General features: G+C 43.9%; 1 protein-coding gene across 1 annotated transcript; it reads left to right on the top strand.

Moving 5' to 3' along the window:
- Positions 1–420: 420 nt before the first annotated feature.
- On the top strand, positions 421–23,900 carry LOC146959946 (histone demethylase UTY-like). Its single transcript, XM_085772763.1, has 6 exons — positions 421–560; positions 6,399–6,453; positions 6,912–6,946; positions 13,412–13,505; positions 17,097–17,223; positions 23,798–23,900. The coding sequence occupies exons 1-6, from the start codon at positions 522–524 to the stop codon at positions 23,898–23,900; spliced, it is 453 nt and encodes a 150-aa protein (XP_085628889.1). The 5' UTR covers positions 421–521.

Below are 23,900 nucleotides of genomic sequence, written 5' to 3'. Positions count from 1 at the left end.
TGATACAGTGTTTAAACCCAGTAACCATCTCTGTGTAAACGTGTCATTTCAAGTCCAGTCCCTGAGATGCAGCAGCTTCGTCCATCGTCCATCGTCCACTCACTCTGCTGCTCTGAGCCTCGTTCTGTTCAATGTGCTCTTGTTGTGTTTTTTCCCCCTATTGAAGCTGTGTTTGCACCTGTTGCCATAGTAACCACAAACATCATTTGGCTTGAAAGCTTTTCAAGTCTTCAGAAACATCTCTGATCTGATCTGATCTGATGCAGGAACAGTCACACCTGTGCTCTTCGCCACCACATCATCACTCTCCTGTTTTGTAAAAGTCATTTAAAAACCAGCTGCAGTTGAATGAGATTATTGTAACACGGTTTGTTTCTATTGACATTTGCATTGAACTTCCTGTTGTTGTGTTTGTGTTTGTTTGTTTTTCTCCCTCCAGGGCAATCAAGGCGTTCCAGGAGGTGCTCTACATCGACCCCGGCTTCTCCAGAGCTAAAGAGATTCATCTGAGGCTGGGACTCATGTTTAAAGTCAACACAGACTACGAGTCGAGCTTAAAGGTAAAAACAAAATAATAATCTAAAGCCGTCATGGAGAGATGGAGGGAAACGGTTCTGGGTTCAGTTGGTTATAGCATTGATTAATCGTGAAGTAATAGAAACCACAATACGGCCAAGAGCACCATCCGATGTCCGAGTAACGTGTGTCATCTTGTCAAACATTGTTATTTGGACCAAACTGACCTTTCAGACTGGAATAACAGTGTCATTATCGACCGATATGGTCATAATATGATGTGTTTTCCATATGCTGCAGCCCCGGTTCTGGGTCACAGTGTTTGCTTTGGTTCAGGTCCAGTAGGACAGAAACACAGCTGGACACACAGCTGAAGACGTCACATTATGATGTAGGAAATAATGACAGAGAGTTGATCTGTAACGATGACATAATAATAAGAATAAACCTTATTCCTGTAGCACCTTTTCTTACACAGGGTTCTTACGGATCCTTAAAAAGTCTTAAAAGGCATTGAATTCATTAATCTAAAAACAAGGCCTTAATTGGCATTAAAATGTCTTAAATCAATTTTTCAAAAGTCTTAAAAATGTTAACACATGGTAAGTGGTATTTTATGGTTGTAATTAGTCTCAAATCTCAAAATAATTGGTAACATTTCGACATAGAGAAGTTAGTGGCGGCCGTCAACGCTATGCATTTATTTTGAAAGGACAGCTGGAAATAGGGTTGTGCCGATTGGCGATCCAATCGTCTATCGGCGATTGGAAGGACGATCGGCGATGTTTTGTTTTCTTGCCGATTTTACACACACACACACACTCGCTACTTTTTTATTGATCTAATGCGCAATCTGTTTGTTTTGTTTTAATGAAGCCGCTTGGCTTGCTGCTTCCAACTATACTCTGTCAAATGACAGTGTTTCACCAATCAAATGCAGCCACTGGCGACGTCCAATCAGACGGAGCCAGGTAGTCATATGACCGCACACAACATCTCTGTGGTGAACAGGGTGGCCACTCCGCCTCAAATTTGAGGAAACACGTTTAGCTGGTGTTGTGGCTGTGACTAGGCTTCTTTTTACAGTCTATGCTAGGCTGCCGACGCCAGCCCTGTATGTCACAGCCCGACGACGTGTTCACTGATATGCCACAAATAAATTACGTCCGCCATGAATAGATTTTTCGGCTTTCGGCAACGCAATAGCGTTCCGTTCATTGATCATAGCGCTCTTTCTCCGTTATTAGCCCTCTCACACACACACACACACACACACACACACACACACACACACACACACAGAGAAGCGCGCGTGCATGACAGCAGGGCACGGTAAAAGCGATACTCATACGCCGCCGCCGCCGCCCCCCCCCCCGGTCGAACAAACACGTGGAACGGCCGCCGCCGCCAACCCCCCCCGGACCCCGGCGATAGATAGGTCTATCGGCGATCTCCAGGGAGGGCGATTGGGACGATCTGAGAATGTCAAAATCGCCCAACACTAGCTGGAAAGAGACACAATCCAATGTTCATGTAGCAGTCACTTTACCTTGGATCACATAGGAAAGTGGGTAAAATTGTCCCTATGTAATTGATGTGGTGTTTTTTTTCTTCTTTTTTCTGCAGTTGTGTTTATTATGAAGTCGGTCTTAAATTTCATTTCAAGTAGCTTTAAAAAAGTCTTTAAAAGTCTTAAATTTAACTTGGCTTAAGCTGTAGGAACCCTGTTACAGGAAATGCACGAAACCAGGTTGAAAAACAGATAAAATAACAATAACAAGACATTTTCCAGTCGAGCCGTCCTCCAGCTCCTCTACTCGTCAGATGAACAAAAGGCCGGTGGATCGTCCGTCTGTCTGTCCCGTCCGTCTGAGCTGCAGAACTCAGAGCTGCTCTGTCTCGTGACACCTGTGACTGACTGACTGGCTGCAGACCTATGGATCTATTGTTCTCAGAGTCTTGGTTCCCTTCAGGGACAGACCGCTATCTGATCCCGGTGCTTTGTCCTGCTCCAGACGTTCTGTCACTGGGCCGGCATCATGCATTTTAATGCAGGAGTAAATAACGATGGAGGCTGGTTTTAGGTTTAGAGCCCGTCGTCCACACGGATGCAGGTGAAAACTGTATTCTTTGGAGACGGGTCTAGTTTTCTAAACAGCGTTAAAGCCCCAGTGTGCAACTTATTTGGCTTTTTATTAGCAAAAATCAAATCTGTCTTTCATAAATACGTATTTCACTGAAGTGGAATCACAGCCGCATACAAATGAAAGCTTTCTGGTACCTTAGAATGAGTCGTTACAAGTCGTTACAAATACATAAGTGGGCGACGCGCCGAACCGAGGCGGCCATGTTGCATCGCCATTTTTTACGTTGAGTGTGCAGCGTCTGTTGTCTGCCTGACATCTGCCCGATTTCACGTGAATGCAACATCAAGAATACGCTCAGATATGCAACCGCACCGCTAGATGGGGGGGAATTCCTACATACTATACCTTTAAGAGTCGTTTAGAGTGTGTTTACGCAGATATTTCTTGAAACGGCGACAACGTGTTTACGGGAAACTTTTTCAAAAAGAAAAAGACAAACACCGTTTTGGGTGAAGCTGTGTTTCCGTGTGGATGAGGCCTTAGACTTAACACAGAGGTTTTTTTTGTGATTGCGGCTGGTTTTCCTAAAAAAAATGTGATGGAATATTTTGTGGATTTCTCTCTGCACCTTTTATGTGATGAAATTGCGTGAACTTGCAAAATTGGTAGGCGCTGGAAAAAAGTGTGATTCCCTTTAACGCCCTGTTCTCAGTTTTTATCTAAAACGTTTCACGCCGTTACGTTGATGGCTGCTCCCTCCTGTGTGAAGTAAACATGCGACATTTTTCAACTCTTCTGTGAAGATTTATGTGGCTTTAATGCAACAGAAATGCTGGAAATCATCCGTGCTTTGCACATTTTGTGCATTTTGTCTGGAAATTGCAATTTATGCAGCAAAAGTGCAGCGTCTTTGGAAATTTTTTTTGATTAAATGCGTTGAATGATGTGATTGAATAATCGCGTTTTTCTGTAGAGACTGACATAAAAGGCTTTGTTGCAAGTGGAACTACTCTTGCTTATTTATATATCTCTTCTTATTATTATTATCATTGACATTACGGCTGCTCTGATGCTCTGAGAACATGACCAGCTCCATAAACAGTGTTTATGACGGGTCCTGCTCTGTCTGTGGTTTAATTAAATGCAGTGTTTGTGTAGGAGATGATGCACATCTGTGTGTGTGTGTGTGTGTTGATGCTGGAGGTGGAAACACCACCGAGCTGTGCAGAGTCAGACTGCACGTGCTGCACGTCCTCACTCCGTCTTAGATGCTCCCCTCCCTCTGTAGTCCTGGCTCATTTCCAGAGTGAAACACACACACACACACATCTACACACATGCACGCTGCTCCAGTTATCTACAGGGAGGGGTGGGCACACGTTTAGAGGAGCAGAGATTGAATAAAGGTAGGAGAGCGAGAGAAGAGAAGAGAAGAGGGAGAAGGGAAATAGAAAGAGACAAACAGGAAATTGTTATAAAATGCTTGAGGGAGGAGGAGGAGGAGGAAGAGGAGGAAGAAGAGGAGGCGTCAGGTGATGGAGGGGAGAACATCTTCACGTTATTATATTAACTTCTCTCCATTAGCAGCTGCTGATTTCAGACAATCAGAGGGCGAGAGTGTGTGTTCATGCACTGAGAGGTGATGAGCTGGCCGTCTGAGAGGATTTAGAGAGAGAGAGAGCTGAGAAAGGAGGTGAGATAGAGGGAGGGAGGGAGGGAGGGAGGGAGGGGGTGAGACGACAGGGAGAGGAGGTGTATGTGACTGTGTGTGTGTGTCTATGTGTGTGTGCCTGTTCCAGCTTTGAGGTATTGTGTGTCATCTCTCTGCACTCTCCACTGCAGCCGTCTGCTGAATAGTAATCAGTGACACCAGGATAGAAGAGAAGAGGGGGAAGGAAGGAAGGAAGCAAGGAGGGGGGAGAGAGAGAGAGACACACAGAGAGAGAGAAACGGAGAGAGAGAGGAAGGCGAGACATGGGGAGGGAGGTGGAATGCCAAGCTGACAATCCTGCTGCATTATCTGCCTGCTGCTAGAGCAAGTGTGAAAGAGAAGAGAGTAGAGGAGAAGAGAAAGAAGGGAGAGGAGACGGAGGCAGAGAAGAGAAGAGAAGAGAGCGACAGGAAGGAAGGAAAGAAGAGAAGGAAGATGCAGAGGAGCTGCTGCAGGAGGAGGAGGAGGAGTGAGGTCCGCCGGCCGGCCGTCTAGGTAACGCTGCTGTTTCACTACGTCAGGACATCTGGCCACCATGAGAGAGCGTGTGTGTGTGTGTCTGTGTGTGTCTGTGTGTGTGTGTGGCCTTGGGTGAAGCAGCGTGCAGCAGCAGCAGCCGGTTGCTTCTTGATTGTTATCTGTCTGATATTGACTCTGTGTGTGTTTGTATCTCTGTACCACCACAGGCTCTTTAAGACATTTGTGCCTTTTTTATTCATTCATTTATTTATTGATGTTCTTAAAGGATCCAGTCTTTCCTCATTTTCTCCTCCTTCGCTCCGTTTCCTCCTCGTGTTGCTCGGTACCTGGTTTCTGGAGGATCTCTGGAGCTCCGAGCTGCTTCACTGACCCACATAAGACTGAACTCGCTCTCTCAAACCTGCGTGTGTGTGTGTGTGTGTGTGTGCAGGTCAGGGTGCAGCAGCTTCAGTAGTGTTGCACCTGTCACCTTGAAGCAGCTGCAAAACTCACTGCTTTAATAAATGCATGAAGGCAAAGTAGTGGTTGGAGTCAAAGGAGGGCTGTGTAGTCTAATCTCTGCAGTTGGGATGGGAATCTTTTACTATCTCACGATTCGATTCTGATTTTTGGGGCTACGATTCGATTCAAAATGGATTTTCATTTGATTCCTAATGATTTCTGCTTCAGTCTGTCGGTGTTAAAGGATCCTCATGATCTACTCCAGTCTGCTTTGCAAGACAGAATGACTAAAGTGTCTTTTCCACATTTATTGAGTTTTAAACATTTATCCATGCTTAGATGGAATTGTTGAAACTGTTGCATAAAAGCAATATCACATATCGCTTAAGTTAAAAAATTAAGTGCCTCTTTATTTTTTTTTAAATAGTGCAGTTAAACATGCTGCCTTTTAAATTCTAAGGAAATGGATTTTCCTTAGAATTTGTTTCATTGTTTTTTATATTTTAAAATGGATTTTGGGACATTTTATATCGATTCTGAATCGTATTAAATGAGAATTGCGATTTTTTGGCACACCCCTAATGATGATGGGATGGATGTAGGTGTTGGTAGTGAGCCACGCCTCTGCAGGACGGGACAGGAAGCTGCTGGAGATCAGTGTCACTGCTTTTTGTTTCTGGGGTGATTTAGTCGTCTGGTTGGAGGAGGAAGAGGAGGAGGAGGAGGAGGAGGCGTGTGTGTGTGTGTGTGTGTGTGTGTGTGTGTGTGTGTGTGTGTGTGTGTGTGTGTGTGAGATCCAGAGACAAGAATATCCTCAGTTCATTCCCACCCTCCTCCTCCTCCTCCTCTCATGTTACGGTCACTGAGGTTCATTCATGGTTCGCCGTGGATCTGCAGCAGCTCGCTCTGGGTTTTTTTTTTTTTTTTGTGGTTTTGTTTTATGAACGCAGATGGGACGGAGCAGATTCACACACACTCAAACACATACACACACACACACATTCTGCCCAGTTTTCTTCCAAGAGCAATCAAGACTTAAAACCGATCCAGTTACTTTCTGTCCAGAGTTCGTGATTTCTATTTTTTATTCTATTAAATATTAAATGCATTGTGTGTTTCTCCCTTTATAATAAAATGCTTCTTCTTGTTTTGTCTCTCTGCAGCATTTTCAGCTGGCTTTGATCGACTCCAATCTCTGCACTTTGTCCAAAGCTGAAAGTAAGTAGTGTTGCTAGCTACTACTATTACAACAGTGACGTGTTACTGTGTGTTACTGTGTGTTACTGTGTGTGTTGTGATGCAGTATTAGCCTGGATGCAGCAGCTTGCCGGTGACAGAGAGCGCTTTGCTGCACATATTGAAAGGGCACAGGAGGAATATTTCTACCGAGCAGTTTTTTTTTTTTTTCCTCTCTGCTGCCATTTTCCCTGCTGACTCTGCCCAAGACTGGGGGTTGCCTAGGAGACAGCAGAGAGAGAGAGAGAGATGCTTGCATGCACATTGCACATTGCACGTACACACTGTGATTTCAGATTACATGTCCCTCACCCCCTCCCATCTGTGCTCCATACTGTTTGCAATCTGTACACACACAGGTCCACAGGGTGACTGAGTGTGTAATATAGAAGAAGGTAAACTAATTATTCTTTCTTTCTTTCTTCCTCCCTCTCCCACAGTTCAGTTTCACATCGCTCATTTGTATGAGATCCAGGTAAGAAGTGATTTATTACGACTATAACTCTGCTGCTGCTTCAGTGTTGTAGACCAGACCAGACTCATTCTGCTGTTGTTATTGTAGTAGTAGTAGTAGTAGTAGTAGTAGGGCTGTCCCGATACCACTTTTTCACTGCCGATATGACACCGATATTGCAGCCTTGAATATCGGCCGATACCGATATCGATCCGATGTGATATCAGCACGAATCATACGTACTTTAATTATTTATTTTGTAGTGTAGAATGTTAGAAAAAGCTTTGTCGAGTGATATTACTCAGAGAACAATTAGTCAGCAACAGTATGAGAAAAACTGACCCATTTTATTTAGCGCTGCCCCCAAATAGTCGACCAAGCACTGGTCGACCAAAAAATCATTAGCCGGCCGTCGATTGGTCGTGGTGGGGGGGGGGGGGGGGGGGGGGACAAACATTGGGAGCTGTGTCTTGTCAAAATTAAAGCAGAAGTAAGCGATATTTTTGTGTTACTATAAGTCTTAAATAGTTATATCTTCCAACAGCAATCACTTACATAGAGTGTTTGGACCGAAACACGGGTCTGTCAGTCACTCTGCTCTGCTCTGAGCCGAGGAGAAAACTTTTCTCGTATCCTACAGTTTTTATCCAATGAGGAGAGAGAACGGCATAAAGGGGCAGTCCTCTCTGTGTGTGCAGCCAAGGGATGCGCGTGAATGTGGTGACGTAGGGACGAGGACCAATAGATCCATGACGAGGGCGGGGGCTGCTAACTCCATCGGCTGACAAGAAGTTATGGTGCGTTCAAGGCAACTCGTAACTCGTGTTTTTCCGACCTGTGAAGTCGTACCAGTTCGATCTGGTACGAGTTCACGGGTCAGAAGTTACGAGTGGCCGTTATAGTGACTTTCACAGGTAAAACAGGTCGGAGAAACACGAGTGGGTTGCCTGGAACGCTACAAAGTCGTAAGTCGTGACTTGAAGCTGTAATTTACGGTTTCAAAAGCCTGCCTGGAACGCAGCATTAGCCAAAACGACCGGATCGCTTACTTCTTTAAGTCAAAATCAATTTGACTGAACTGTATACGAAAGCCTATAGGGCTTTTTATTTGAAGGGCCAGATACAGGAAGTCGTGACACTCACTCGCTGTCAGTTTTCTGTTGTTGTCTTTTTTTTACAAGGCACGGCAGGTCTCTCTCTCTCTCTCTTTTTTTTTTTTTTTCAATGTTATTCCATATGTTTCTGGTTTGGAGACTCTGACGTGAAAACACGTATCAAAACACATAGAAAATGAGAAAAACAAGTCAAATGTCCTGGAAAAATGATTTATCGCATCATGACATCAGCTACCAGAGCTCTACTTGACTTTTTCAGACCCTGCTAAGGATTTCAATACATGTTTGTGCTGTTTTATGATACATTTTTCATAATTTCTTAGCATTTAAGAGATTATTTCATAAATTAGAGCCATAGACTGCACATCTTTAAATCAGACTTCTGGGAGAGAGAATGAGAGAGAGGAATAAACATAGAAACAAACTGATTAAATTTACAAAATAAGGTATCATTGTTAGAAGAGTGGGTGGTAGTAGTAGTAGTAGTAGTGTACAGATACAATACGATAGCAACGGTTGCCAATGTTTTCTTTTCTTTTTCTTTTTTGGACCGTTATCGCCCGTCAACACATCAACCAGCATGTTTTGTTTGTTATTTCAATAGAGAGCCCTAAGCAGAAGCAGAAGCGGAAGAGAAGCTCGCCATGGGACCTCAACTCAGAAAAAATCTGGGAGTCCAAATTTAGTAATTAAGTTTAAAACATAGCGTTTCATGCAAAAAAAAACTGCAGTTTGTCGTAAAACGGCAATGGAAGAATTTATTTTGTGTGACATCACCTACGCCACCTGGAGTCTTTCTGGTGACGGATTTTCTGAATTTTATTTTATAATAGTTTTACAACAAACTGCTGATTTCTCTTCATGAAACACAATGTTTTAAACAGGTAGAGGTCAGATATTTTCCTCATGACACAATTCAATCGGATCACGGAATAACATTTTGACTCCTGTTCACTTACATGGAGATTTTTTTCCGAATTGAGTTCCCATGGCGACCGTTACTTCCTGCTTCTGCTTGGGCTCCCTATTAGCGATAATGAGCGCCTTACTCATATTACTTCTTTCTTTTTCTTCTTTTTGCTTGTGAATTGAGACGCACTTACATATTCAAATTAGTTTTAAGTATGGAAGTATTCAAATTGAGACACAGCATTACGGGGTGTTCCCACCAAACGCGATGAACGCAATTGAATCGCGCGTCAAATGAAATCGCGTCGCGCTAGACGCTCCAGTTTTGACGCTGGTTCAATATGCAAAAAACGCCTCGTCGCGGCATCGCGCCGCGCGACGAGCCCGCCCAAACAACATTTCTCCTTGCATTTCTCCCACTATTTCATTCTCTGGCTGAGATAACCACCGTCGCTGCACTGTTCCTGTCCCTGTAGATGGGAGAGGAACAGCGGTGTGGGTCTCTGGCTGCAGGAGGAGGAGGAGGAGGAGACGGCTCCGTGAACTACTGTGTGACTGACCGCCTGTTGAGTGCTTTGGGACGGGGCGGCTGGCTCGCAGCGCCCGCTGGTTGAAAACAGCAGTGATAACAGGCTTTCAGGTCCGAATCTCCAAATCAGAAACGTTTGTAACAGCACCGGAAAAGCAACAGTGAAGAGCTGTGGCTTTGCTGCCGCTAATGGGGATCTGAATAATAAACTAAACTAAACCAGAAAACTTCTAATATTGTCAATAGACTCGCTCTGACTAAACTGCCAAGGGAACACCAGTACGTCCGTACGTCCGTACGTCCGTACGTCGGTGACGATCTCAAAGCTGATAGGCTGTCGCGGCGCGTCTTCACGCGAATTCGCCGCAAAAGTTCAATTATTTCAACTCGAGCGATGAAGCGTCATCGCGCCGGGCGACGCGATGGAGGCGATTTTTCGCGGCCAACGCGTCCATCGCGCCGCGCTATCGCGTCCATCGCATCGCCCGGCGCGATGACGCGACTAATCGCGTGTTTGCACTGACTTTACATGTAATCTCGACGCGCGATGAAGCGTCATCGCGTTTGGTGGGAACACCCCGTTAGACTTTTTATCTGACAAGGCTTCACACTTCACACTTTTTGTTGTTTACCAGCGGAGCAGAAAGGGCGTTCCTCTCTTAGTTCTCACGGTGTCTTTCTAGGGCTTGTGGTCAAATGTCGGAGGAAATAAAAGCGGTCAGCAGCACGTAACCAAGAAACATGATGTGTGTTGAATTCACACAGTCATGCATGAGCTGGGACTGTATGTGTGTGTGTTTCTGTAGTAATATATTCCTTTAAATATGTTCAGCTCTGCTTGGGTTTTTAATGAATTTAACACTTCAGAGTACAAAGACTTGACATCATTCATAAAGGCTTAATGTTCTGCACATGTGTGTTTTCTGCTTTGACTCCCCCAGTGCTGATATGTTTTTATTTTCTGGTTGACTAATGGTCAGTCCATGTTTTCAAGCTGTGTTTGGTTTTTTCATGTCACAGACTAATAATAGCTTTGTTAAGAATGAGCGGTACATGAAGCGCTGGTGTGTGATGTTACTACGTCCACCTGTCAGAGAGGGAATTACTGGAGCTGCAGCAGCAGTGTTGTGGTGGCAAAGCTTAGATACATGTTTCTGCATCACATACTTCACTTCTGCTGCTCTGGTGTCGTTTTAACTGCTGATCTGTGACCAAGCAGAAGTTGGTTTCACTTTAAAAGCTCCATACAGTATAAAGGTAGATGTTTGTGTTAAAGCTCCATACAGTATAAAAGTAGATGTTTGTGTTAAAGCTCCATACAGTATAAAGGTAGATGTTTGTGTTAAAGCTCCATACAGTATAAAGGTAGATGTTTGTGTTAAAGCTCCATACAGTATAAAGGTAGATGTTTGTGTTAAAGCTCCATACAGTATAAAGGTAGATGTTTGTGTTAAAGCTCCATACAGTATAAAGGTAGATGTTTGTGTTAAAGCTCCATACAGTATAAAGGTAGATGTTTGTGTTAAAGCTCCATACAGTATAAAGGTAGATGTTTGTATTAAAGCACCATACAGTATAAAGGTAGATGTTTGTATTAAAGCTCCATACAGTATAAAGGTAGATGTTTGTGTTAAAGCTCCATACAGTATAAAGGTAGATGTTTGTGTTAAAGCTCCATACAGTATAAAGGTAGATGTTTGTGTTAAAGCTCCATACAGTATAAAGGTAGATGTTTGTGTTAAAGCTCCATACAGTATAAAGGTAGATGTTTGTGTTAAAGCTCCATACAGTATAAAGGTAGATGTTTGTGTTAAAGCTCCATACAGTATAAAGGTAGATGTTTGTGTTAAAGCTCCATACAGTATAAAGGTAGATGTTTGTGTTAAAGCTCCATACAGTATAAAGGTAGATGTTTGTGTTAAAGCTCCATACAGTATAAAGGTAGATGTTTGTATTAAAGCACCATACAGTATAAAGGTAGATGTTTGTATTAAAGCTCCATACAGTATAAAGGTAGATGTTTGTATTAAAGCTCCATACAGTATAAAGGTAGATGTTTGTGTTAAAGCTCCATACAGTATAAAGGTAGATGTCCATGTGTAGTGTGATTATAAAGCAGCTCTAGGTTCTATATTAATACTGTGAAAGTATCAAAGCCTCAGTCCACAGAGAAATGCACACAGCCTGTATTCAGAAACTGAGCCTTAAAACCAACCCGTCAGGACTTCCTGTCACTTTGTGATGTCACAACAAAGCAGTCACCCAAAGCCCCGCCCACCATCCAACCAACACTTTGCAGGATTTGGTTTATCTGAGTGTTTTATTCTGAAATCTGCTCTGTTTTTATTGCATCACTCACAGAAACCAGTCAGCCAATCAGAAGAGAGGCTCAGAGCCTCCTCATCCTCCTCCTCTCTTCTGATTGGCTGACACCGACCTGTTGTTACTAGAGCTCCAGAGAGAAGCTGAGAGAGAGAGAGAGAGGAGATGGAAAACTAGAAAAGGAAGAAAACAAGGAGCTTTGACAGTGAATTGTACCTAACAACAGATCACCATAGCAACAACACTGTGGTTTCTAAGGACACGATACTGCACAGGGCTGTGACATCACCCAGCTGACTGACAGCTGACACACCAGCCTACATACACCTTGTGTATTTATATTCATATAACATATATATATTAAACAGCATGTATTAGATGTGATAGTTTCACCTGTTACCAGTGTTTAGGGATGCACCGATCTCATATTAGGATCGGATATATCGGATATCGGCCCCGATATTGACTAATTAGCTGGATCGGATATCGGATAAAAGAGGACCTATGAAGTTGAACTACTGCTCCCTCATTGTCTTATGTGGGTGCTGAAAATTAAAATGCTTTTAATCTTACTTGAGTCACAGATGTAAAAAGGTGTTAGCCTGCCAGGATGCTTTTAGTTTATTTTTATTTTTTATGTGTTTATTGTTGGTGTATAGAAGAACATTAAACTAATTGGGGAACCCTGGTGTGCAGTTTATTAATTAAACAGTGGTATCAGTATCAGAACTGAAAAAACCGGGTCGCTAGTTTTAATTTAAGTTAAAACACTAGGGTTTAATAATCTTAATATAAGTAGCTTATAGTCAATCATGGCGTTAGTTCAGATATCGGTGTTTGATGTTGTCCGGCTCAGGTCTGGCTCAGGTCCGGCTGTATGATAAAGATCAGTGTGAGCAGGAAGGAGCCACTCAGAGCTTCTCTCCTTTATGTGACCCAAGTGTCAGAGTTTGACCAGAGGTGTCTTTATTGTGTGCAGACAGGAAGTCCACCATCAGACTGTGTGTGTGTGTCTGCACCCAAACACACTTATTGGAGTTTGTAGCTTGAGGGAGTGTGTGTGTGTGTGTGTGTGTGTGTGTGTGTAGAGATGGGGGTTGGTTTCTCATGAGAAGACGTTGCTGATAAGGAAACACACACACGCACGCACCTTCCTATCGTCGTACCGGTTCAGACTCAAGGTCAATAAGGTCGCCAAGTTAAAACAAACATCAGGCTCACCTCAGACCAGCCAGCTCAGGTTTCCCTAAAATCCTGAGACACACACACACACACACACACACACACACACACACACACACACACACACACACACACACACAGAGTCTTACCTAAAGTGCAGACACACTTAAAGCTTCCAGACGTGTTGAGTCTGGCCCGTCCTCTCCCACATTGACCCTCCCCCGTGTGTGTGTGTGTGTGTGTGTGTGTGTGTGTGTGTGTGTCGGTGTGGTCATTACGAGTGTGAGGAGTTTCTTCAGACTCTTTAGACTCTTTGTGTCTGTTCAGATTGAACCATAAAACACACACTGACCCTCAGTCTGTCTGTCTGACACCACCTCTCTCTCTGTTTCTCTCTGTTTCTCTCTCTGTGTCTCGTTGCGGCTGCAGAAGAAACACAGAGCGGCTAAAGAAGCGTATGAGACTCTGCTGCAGACGGAGAATCTTCCTGCACAGGTGAAGGCCACCACGCTGCAACAACTAGGTGAGTTCTTCCTCTGCTCGTGCTCTCCGCCACCACCGTCATCGTTATCAGTTCGATTTCAATTGTTTTTATTTAGAAAAGAAGGGACAAATGCATATTTATGGACCTTTGAATGTAAACACGCCAGATTGTAGCCCCACATTGTTGTTGTCCTTTAGCAGGCTGATGTTTTTAAAGAAGAGGAGACGTTCAGAAAGTTAAAACATTAACAACAAGACTAGGGCTGCAACTTTTCATTCATTTATTATTTTCATTGTCGATTTACACGATTAATCGTTCAAAAAATGTTGAAAAATATCAATCAGTGTTTCCCAAACCACAAGACGATGTCCTCAAATGTCTTGTTTTGTCCACAAACCAAAGAGAGACTCAGTTTATTGTCTTAAAAAAATCGAAGAAACCAGAAATATTCACATTTAAGAAGCTGAAGTCAGAGAATTTGGACTTTTTATCTTAAAAAACTACTCAAACTGATTATTCGATTATCAAAAATAGTTGACAATTAATTTAATAATAGATTATTGTTGCAGCTCTAACCAAGACAGCAGAGAAGAATCAGACAAGAGATGATATAAAAACTGAACTACTAGTCGTCTACTACTAGTGTACACTATTTAGAAAGTTCCCAGTGATAAAGTGTCAGTGCAGTTGTGGTAAGTTGAAGTATGGATGGACCGGGGTCTACAGAGTTTACAAAGTGCTTGAATAACAAAGTGCCAGTGCTGCATCTGGGAGGAGCAGAGGTGAGGTTATTGCACGTTTATCCGTTGGACATAAATCAAAGTAGATTTTTGCTGAGTAGCACAATGATTTAGGAAGGAAAAGTTAAACCTGAATGTAAAAAATAATCATCCGAGGTTCAGACACCACATTTGTTAATATTTTCCCAAATTGATTCACTATTTCCTTTTGCATTCTCTATAACAGACATAAAAAACTCTACTTTGGCCAATCCTGAGCGAGCTTGTTTCTCTAGGTTTTTTTTTTTTTTAACAGCTGGTCTGTGCGCACCATGAGTTTTGTCATAGTTGTTTTGAGCAGCGATCTGCATCGTGATCTTCTCTGTACTCGTAGGGATGCTGTAAGCCGCTTCTTTTCTACCTGTTCCTCTAACCGCTGCCTGGGCGGCTCTGGATCAGTTGCGAGCATGTGCAAAAAAAACAATGTTGCATGGAGTTGTGTGTGTTTGTGAGCATTAGAGTTAATTGAGAAAACTCATGTGCTAATAAATAAAACCTCACATAACAGAAATGTGATGTAATTGTTGCACTATTTGTTTTTGTTTTTTCCATTACACACAAGCTGAAGAAGTTTTACTGCGAATTGAAAGCATCTCTGAAACGATGTGTTGATGATGGACAGATGTGATGGAGCATGAAAGTGTTTGTCCTTCATGTTTATCTGCAACGAGTTATCCAGTTAATTATGCAGATAAATAAATCTGCAACGGTCCAGAAACACAACAAGAAAGGTTTTGTTTTAGTTTGTTGTGTTGTTGTCACCAGTCGGCTCAGAGCTCAGCTGCTCCACAACGACGACGTCGGTGGTTCACTCATGTAGAAAAGTGTTTCCAGCTGCAGCTGCAACACAAGACGACTGTTAATAACTGGAGTAACAGAGATGAGTGGTGACAAGTGCAGAGAAAGCGTGAATAAGCAGGAATATTCATCCGTGTTTTAGGTTTCTCTATCAAATATGAAATTAAACTCAAAGGGATAGTTCAACATTTTGGCAAATTGGCCCATTGTCATAATCCCTATAGTCATAGCAGTAGGTTTGTTACCTTTAATTGTCGGTGCAGGGCTATTTTTAGAACGGTGGAGCAGAGCGGCGAGCTGCTCAGAGCTACGCTACGGAGGCTCATGGGATTTCTTGGTTTCTCTCATCAAACTCATCAAATACACAATCCAACAACTCCACAACGCTCTGGTGGACAAGTTGTGACCTGCACATTCACCACGCTATGAGATAATAACACAACGTTACCACACAGAGTTGTTTTAGAGGGAAATTCAGAGGCTGCTTGATGAAAAACTGTCCCTGAAGGCAACGTGCATCAGCGGTTTTGCATGAATTTCCCTCTGAAACAACTCTGTGTGAGTTGTTGGATTGTGTATTTGATGAGTTTGATGATGAGGGAAACCAAGAAATCCCATAATGAGCCTCCGTAGCGTAGCTCTGAGCAGCTCACGGCTCTGCTCCGCCGTTCTAAAAAATAGCTTGCACCGACAATTAAAGGTAACAAACCTACTGCTATGACTATAGGGATTATGGCAATGGGCCAATTTGCCAAAATGTTGAACTAATCCTTTAAAACAAGATTTTAAATATCCCAGAGTTCCTCCAGTTTCAGGCCGTGTTGTGGTTTTTCAGCGATGTAATAACTTCACCACCTCCTGAGGCGACCGTGACCGCCATGTCTTCCTGGTCATGAAAATAATTCCCATGTCTATGCTTCTTTTTTTTTCTTTTTAACTTTACTGCTTCCTTTTATATAAACTACAATCAGCCGACATCAAAGTGCGATCGTCACGTGACTCCTGCTGCAGAGGCACCGAATCAAAGACACACACACACACACACATGTGTCTGTCCAGCTGTGTTTGACTCGGTGTCTCTGTGGTTTAAGAAAAAAAAGGAAAGAAAAAGACCAAACTATATTTTTTGGCGCCAAGTCATGAGATGAAAAGAGAATTTGAGTAAAAAACATTTTTTTAAATCTGTTTCCTGAATCAACAAACGTCTTTTTTTGGGGGAGATTTCCATTTAGTAGACGGCCCACCCACCCACCATCCGTCCGTCCTAACTACCCACCAACCCCCCCATCCTCTCTACGCTCAACCCAGTTGTAAAAAAGAAAAAAAAAAGCACAACCATTCCCCGTCTCCCCGTCTGCTGCTGGCGTTGTCATGGCGACCTGTGGAGCTTGCCACAGGTGTATAACAGAGAGAGAAGGAGGAGGGAGGAGGGGAGGGGTCTGTGATCGCCTGCAGCCGTCTGCATCTCCTCTGAGATTGTTTATTTGCTGTAAATGGCCCATTTATAGACGCGGAGAGAGTGCGTTTGTGTTTGTGTGTGTGTGCATGAGTGGAAGTGTGTGTGTGTAGGTGTGTGTGTGTGTGTGTGTGTGTGTGTGTGTGTGTGTGTGTGTGTGCGCTTGGAGGTGGGAGTGCTTTGTGAAGCAGGGAGGAGTTGTTTGTAAAGGCTGCTTCATCTGAGACGGTCTGAAGTGTCTCTGTGAAGATTACTCTCTCCCTCCCTCCCTCTCTCCCTCCCTCCCTCCTCTTTGTCTGCCTCCCCCCTCCTCCTCCTTCTCTTCCTCCCTCCCCCCTCCTCTCCTCCTGTCTCTCCCCCCTCCTCTTCCTCCCTCCCCCTTAGAGAGCCATTTGTTTTGTTTATGAGTCTGGTCCATTTGCACATCACACACTGGTCTCACTTTCTGATTGCACCGCGTCCTTTGGACTCGCAGGTACTCGACTTGGACTCAGTTTATGTGTCCAGCTCACCCCCCCCCCCCACCTCACCCCCCCACTCTGATTTCTGACTGCTGCTGTGCTCTGTCTCCCCCCTCCTCCCCCCTCCCTCCTCCAGGCTGGATGCATCACACGGTGGAGCAGCTCGGGGATAAAGGCACCAAGGACAGCTATGCCATCCAGTGTCTGCAGAAGTCTCTAGAAGCAGACCCCAACTCGGGCCAGTCCTGGTACTTTCTGGGCAGGTAAGGCAAACAAACAGAGGTGTGAGTGTGTGTGTGTTTGTGTGTGTGTGTGTGTGTGTGTGTGTGTGTGTGTGTGTGATTTACAGGGTTGGTTCTTCTGATTAGCATGTTGGTTTGACCCAGAAGCTGCTTTGGATAATAGTTTTTTATTTGGTTTATTTACATTGGTGGTGATTATGGCTCGGTCTGGTCTTTTCTCCTGGAAGTCACTACCTATGAAACAGTAGCTGTGTTCGAAATCATCCACTCATTCACTCCCTCCCTATCCACTACATCATGTACACGATGTAGGGAACGACGGGAGGGGAATTCAGGGCGCTTTCACACCTAATAGTCCGGACCAAGGTCCGGACTTTTTTTTTTTTTTTTTGTTACATTGTTTCCATAAAGTTCAGTTAAGTTCGCTTTCACACTGCTATTTGACAGCGGACTAAAGGATCTACCGACGTCATGACGGATGAGTGTGCGTCTGACGTTAGCGCATAGAAAGTGCTCAGAAAAAAATTAAATAAAAATATGTGTAAAAAAAGAAAAATATAGCCTACTGCTGGAAAGCACGCCGTGGTTTGTAATCGCGGTGCAGAAGAATGAGTTTAGAGCTGATGAAAGGAGAGAAAAAAAGAGGATTGTGCCGCGCTCTCATTGATCAGAGTGGCAGCGATCAGCGATCAGCTGTTTTGTGTAGTGGAGGGGAACACACACACACGCTATGCGCACACACGCGCGATCCTCCTGTCAGATGCGGCTGCATCTCTCCAGGTCACTTGTGTGTGAGAGAAATAAAAGCTCTGACTTGCTGGGGCAGACGTTGTTTGGTGTCACCCGCTGATAAATATCCGTCTTTTTCAGACTCTTTTCGGCGGAAAAAAAAAATATTCGGGTCAATATATAAAAAAAAATAGGCTATATTTTTAAAAAATCCATGTATCGTTTGGGGATTTATATTAAACACTCTACTGTTTAATTCCGTGTAAACGTTTACAAGTGTAGCCTACACTGACACACCCATCCCTCTGACCAAATCTGGATATAATATGATCTCCTCCTCTCCCCAAGTGTTGCCGCCGGTTGCCGCGGCTCCTCTTTCCTTTTTTTCCTGTTTATTTACTTTTTTCGGCACGTGCGAATCTGACGTTATTTCCTGTATTTGGTCTGATAGTTCGAACCTTCCAAAAAAATGCTTTCACACTACGCAGCAGCGGACCTTGGTCCAGGATAGTCCGGACCGAGACTACCTCCTGAGGCTGGACCAAAGACTCGGTCTTTAGTCCGGACCGTGGTCCGGGGGAGCTTTCACACCTGTCAATTTGATCCGAACTATCTGGAAAGTCCGAAAGTCCGGACCAAAGGAGGTAGGTGTGAAAGCCCCCTCAGACACTACACGGTGATTTTCTGAACGTGGTTGCGTCAGCTGATGCGCCAGGTGTTATCCTACTGCTGTGATGGAGCAGACGCACCGAGAATCATGTAAACAAACCGGACACATAAAAATAAAATAAGAAAAACTGGACACTTGTGGGAACATTTGAGGATGTGATTCTGTGTGGTTGTGTTTCTCGGACAATAAACTGTTGAAATATCGAAAGTTTGGTTTGGTCAACTACTGTTGTGTGTCCCGACCGTGAGCTGTGGCTATTAGCTTAGCTCGTTAGCTCGTATTTACTACATATTCTACTACAGTTTCTTCATTAGATTGATTTAATGCTGCCTGTTATTGTTGGGATGCTGCTGCCCAACTCCTGCTCCTCGGACAAACGGAGCGAAGGCAAATACGTCTGAGGAGTTTATTGGTAAATAACCTAAAGAAATCCTAGCTAACATGCTAATTAGCTTGCGCTTCTTCTCTGGCAAAACACGACCGCATTGCATTGTGGGATACATACGGGAGTAGAAAGTAGTGTACATCGCTTGCTCACTCAATTTTGCGGTGCATTGTGTTTGTGTTTTGTCATCCACTACGTAGTGGATGAAATTAATTATGGAGAATTCGAACAACACTACAAAATGGCGAACACACTATATAGTTAGAGCACTACATCCGTGATAGGGGGAGATTTACAACACAGCTAGTGTCTGTGTTATGAACCTGTCACTGCAGCCTCAACACACCGATGTGCAGGAATCAGTCGTTTCCATTGAGCTGCATTGACCCTCCACCTTCAGACCAGGATGCTTTAAACAGCTCAGATCACATTCAGACTAATAAAGACCATCAGAGAAGTGACCACTTGTTGTTGTTATTCCAGCTCAAGCGTTCCCATTATTCCCGTGTGGTTAGCTCTGGCGCTAACCCTGTGGTCCCGACTGATCTACAGCCTAAATTAGCATCAGTTGTTGTGTTGTGATGTTTGTGTGTGTGTGTGTGTGTGTGTGTGTGTGTGTGTGTGTGTGTGTGTTTGCAGCAGCAGTGGTGTGGTGCACAAACAGTGTGTAGATTGTATGAGGTGGTGTTAAAGGGATATTCAGCATCTCATGAGGCGTCTATGTATATTATGTCTCAACTCTGTTCATTTCCCTGTCAACAACTTGCTATGTTATTGTTAGAAACAGAGAGTGAAGACGGATAGAAACACTGATGCATACAGTAATCGACTGGTCAGGGCTGTCTTACAATTGACCCTTTGTTGGCCTTCTGATTGGTCTGCTGATCCACCAATCAGAGCGCTTCTCCCCATGTCACGTGTTGCGCAGCATTCTAAGGTTGGACAACTCTGGCATGAAACCCTATGAAACAAGATAGGTAGACAGCAACTTTTCGGCAAAAACTACTTTATAATTTTTCAATATGGTTAAGATGTGTGCCTGGGGTTCCTGCAGTAGCGACTCACGATATCTGGAACATATTGGAGTCATTTTTATCCCATTCCCCAAACCCAAGACATCAATAAACATACTAAGCCTATATTATAACATATTACTTTAACCTTATGTTATGTATTTAGTTTAGCTTAATAATAGGGTTTGGGGGTGGTCCACTAGGGGGAGCTGTAGGCATAGGTCAGGGGTTAACTGCATAGTTTTGTCTGTTGTTGTTGTGCAGTCCTCATGAGAAGTGAGCCTGTTTTTCCCTGGCTATCCTGGAGTGCTATTAAAGCTCATTCATCCTCCAGTCCACTCTCTGGTCGTGTTCATAGACAGAGAAGATCTAATACCTTCAAAGTTATCTAGCAAACGTAACATTACCGCTGCTAATGTCTTTTGAACTTTGTGAAGTTTTACGAGGAGAAACGGGAGATCGGCGGAGATTAAGCGTTAGCTTGTAGCTAACGTGAGCTAGCGTTGTTAGCTACTTGCTAGTGAGTGACCAAAACAATGATTTTTCCCCATTTTTCGGAAAAGTCAGGTAATGCCCGTTCAATCGCTATTCAGCCACGTCTGTCCTCTATCATGGACACCATTTTTCTGATGTATAAGATAATTCAAATTTTCCTTACAAGCAATTTAAATCTGCCTAATTTTCAATGGTTTCCAATGGGAGTTAACCCTTCCGTGACCATTGTTTGTCCAACCTAGCAACAGTAACCGTGGGGGGCGGGGCCTTGGCAAAGGGTCAATTAGCAAGCGTGTCTTTTCAATAGAAACCAGGCAAAGCTAGCAGGTGTTTGATGCCTCATATTATGGGCTGGGGCACTATTTGTACTGCTGCAGAAATTTTGTGCTGTTCTGAGCATTATCTGTGGCTGTGTGTGGCTTTTTGATGGCGGTTTGCTGGTGGAGGAATCGACAGCAGTGTATTGTTATCGTGCAGTCTTTGCTCTAGTCGCTACAACTAGAGAAGCTAGTGGTCGGCAAACTTGATCTCTTGAGGTAGGGTCTTACTCAGTGTCACGATGTGTTAGACCATGGGTTAAACTTACGCTTGAATATCCCTTTAAGGACACAGTTTGAGTCTGAAAGTTTCTAAAATGGATCCAGTGTTTCCAGAAGTTGGTATTTTAAGCTTGAAGGATACAGTTTTGGGTGGATTTTACCTGACAGGAGTGAGTTTGTTTGATATTTCTCCAGACAGTGAGCTGCTCAGACTCAGAACCAACTGTGTGTCGCAGCCTCGTGTGTTGTTGACAACAGTGTCTGTCGGTCTGACATGAGGCTTTAACAGGCACCAGTGTTGGTGTGAGGACGGTTGTAGGCGAGTGCTGAAGCCACCAGTCATTATGTTTACATGACAGTTATTAAAAAAACGAATTATGGTCTTAATCCGCCTGTAACTGGACGACTAAAGTGCATGTAAACGTTTCAGTCCAGATCCGACTAAAACACCCAGATGATGTGATTGGAAACTGATTTTCTTCAGCAACTAAACCGATACAACTGTTCACACACAGTAACAGTTCCAAAGTTGTAAACAAATGCCATGTGCTAACAAACTCTTTTCTTATTGGTCAGAAATTAAAAAAATTAAATAAAATCCATGGAGGAGAGGTCTCAACGGGGCTGAAAATTAAAATCTGACTCGGTCTGAACTGCAGTTGAAGCCCAGACCTGATCCAATCTGAGTCTTTTGTGACACCTATATTTTCGGCCCTAATCCGACCCGAACAGGGTGAAAAAAAAAAAGAGAAAAAGAAAAGACCGGAGTGATCCTCGACCCGAACTCGGCCTGAATCAGCGCGTCCGGTCGGGCCAGTATGAACCAGCAGCAAGTAGTGTGTTGTGTGTCGATTGTGTTGTCACTGCAAACGAGCCGCTCCTCGACTCGAATGGAAACGAGCCGAGACCACCTCTAAAGGCGATCTCTGGCCGCTTGTTTTGTTCTGCATCTGAGCCCGATTGCTGTGTTCACATATGACCAAACGAACCAGTCTAAATTAGGGATGCAAATTATCGAGTAATTCATTAATCGATAGTTGATAGACCTTATCGATCGATGATCGATTAATTGATAAGCGGCGATTTTCCTGAGAACCTAAATTTAAGGGGAAAATTCCTTATGGACTTTACACTAGTATTTGTTAATTTATTTTAAGAGCACAGCACAATGAAAATGTTTAAGTAGCACGTTATTTGGGACAGAGAGCTCTGAGGTTGAAGTCCTACAGTATCATAATGAGATGAGATGAGGTGAGAGAGCTGCGTTTCCATTACAGATTTTCGCAAAATAAAAGCGATATTTCTGAAACTTCGAAAAAGTGCAATTGCCATTTGCGGGTGTTTCCATTGAAAGGTATTTTGCGAATGAGCCGTAATGCGTCTTGCGTTTCTATGGTGACGGCACAGCAATCTCAGCTGCCGACAGCTGTTGCTGTTATTAACAAAGACGAAAACAGCGCTTGATTGCTGAAAGGCAAAGCCCGTGTGGCGCTGCAGCGGCCACAAATAAGGACGCACTCACACGGGCCAGTTGTTCCGTACCGTGCTGAAGCCCGAATCCCCCCCCCCCCCCCTGTCCCCCGCTGGCCCGCACTCACACCACCTCCAACCCAAGCTGCTCAAGCACGGCTGCCTCCGTTGATATAGAGGGATTATTTGTTTACCAACACAGCGGATGTGCGCTTTAACCTGACTGCAGAAAGAACGGAGCCTTTTAACACCAGCGGTGATGAGGCGCTGTCGCGCTGACAACAATATTGTGTCCACACACCCGTACTGGTTTATGTGACTTAAGGTGACATGTCGGCGCAGGAGGGAGTGGGAGCGTGGATGCGAGCCAGTCTCCTTCAACCATGCAGGGAAAAGGGGAATGATAGGAAAGGGTTTTCTAATTTATTGAGAAACAATGCCCAGGTCAGCAATGCATGACAATAAACATGTGGTTCATTTGTCCCCTCAAGTTACATAAACCAACACAGCTTGGACACACGCGCTGTTCTCCGCGGCACCGCAACGAGCGCTTTTTTTTTCTTTTCTTTTTTTTTTTTTAAATTAAGCTCCGGTAGCGACCGGCTAAACTACGGTAGGATACTGTAAACCAGCGCGGATCCGGTGTGTTTATCAAAGCTTGTCCGCCGTGCTGAGGCACCGGGTCGGTTTGAGCTGCGTTCAGGCTGCATTAACTCCTCAGGCAGCTCCGTGTCGGCGGCTTTTTGACTCGTTACTCACCGGTCGTCTGTGTGTTAGCGATGGTACAGCCTGAGTCCCGTATAGCTACAACAGGTAACAGTGTTGTCTCTTTTCACCTCCTCTCCCTCTCTCCCTTGTGTGCTGCAGTGCGCAGCGCTGCACACGTTTACACAGAGATCTGCTACATTATGTCGGCTTTGCTTGTTTACATTTCACAGTAAAACTCCCATTGAAAAGGAACGATTAATTGCAAGTAATTTAATTTAATCGATTAAATTCTTATCGACAATTAATCGATAGTCGATTAATTGTTTGCATCCCTAGTCTAAATCGTAAACCGCTCCCTGTTTTGGGAACGTCTCCAATCGATCCAGGTGTGAAAGCACCCATAAATTAGCCTTATGATTTTAGAAGCACATGGGTTCTGTAGGTTTTTTTGTTATTGTTTTTTTTAATCGTGGTATCAAGTAAGTATTGAGAATTGTGGAAATTTACTGGTAATGGTATCAACTACTGAAATGCTGGTATTGTTTCAAGCCTAGTCTGAACTCCTTGTCCTCGTCTCTCCACTCAGGTGCTACTCCAGTATTGGGAAGGTGCAGGATGCCTTCATCTCTTACCGCCAGTCCATCGACAAGTCGGAGGCCAGCGCCGACACCTGGTGCTCCATAGGGTAA

This window comes from Trachurus japonicus, unplaced genomic scaffold (assembly GCF_045865225.1).
Source record: "Trachurus japonicus isolate A0001 unplaced genomic scaffold, Traja_1.0 AP030835.1".
NCBI classification, from domain to species: Eukaryota; Metazoa; Chordata; class Actinopteri; order Carangiformes; family Carangidae; genus Trachurus; species Trachurus japonicus.
This window is presented reverse-complemented; position numbering and strand designations above follow the sequence as displayed.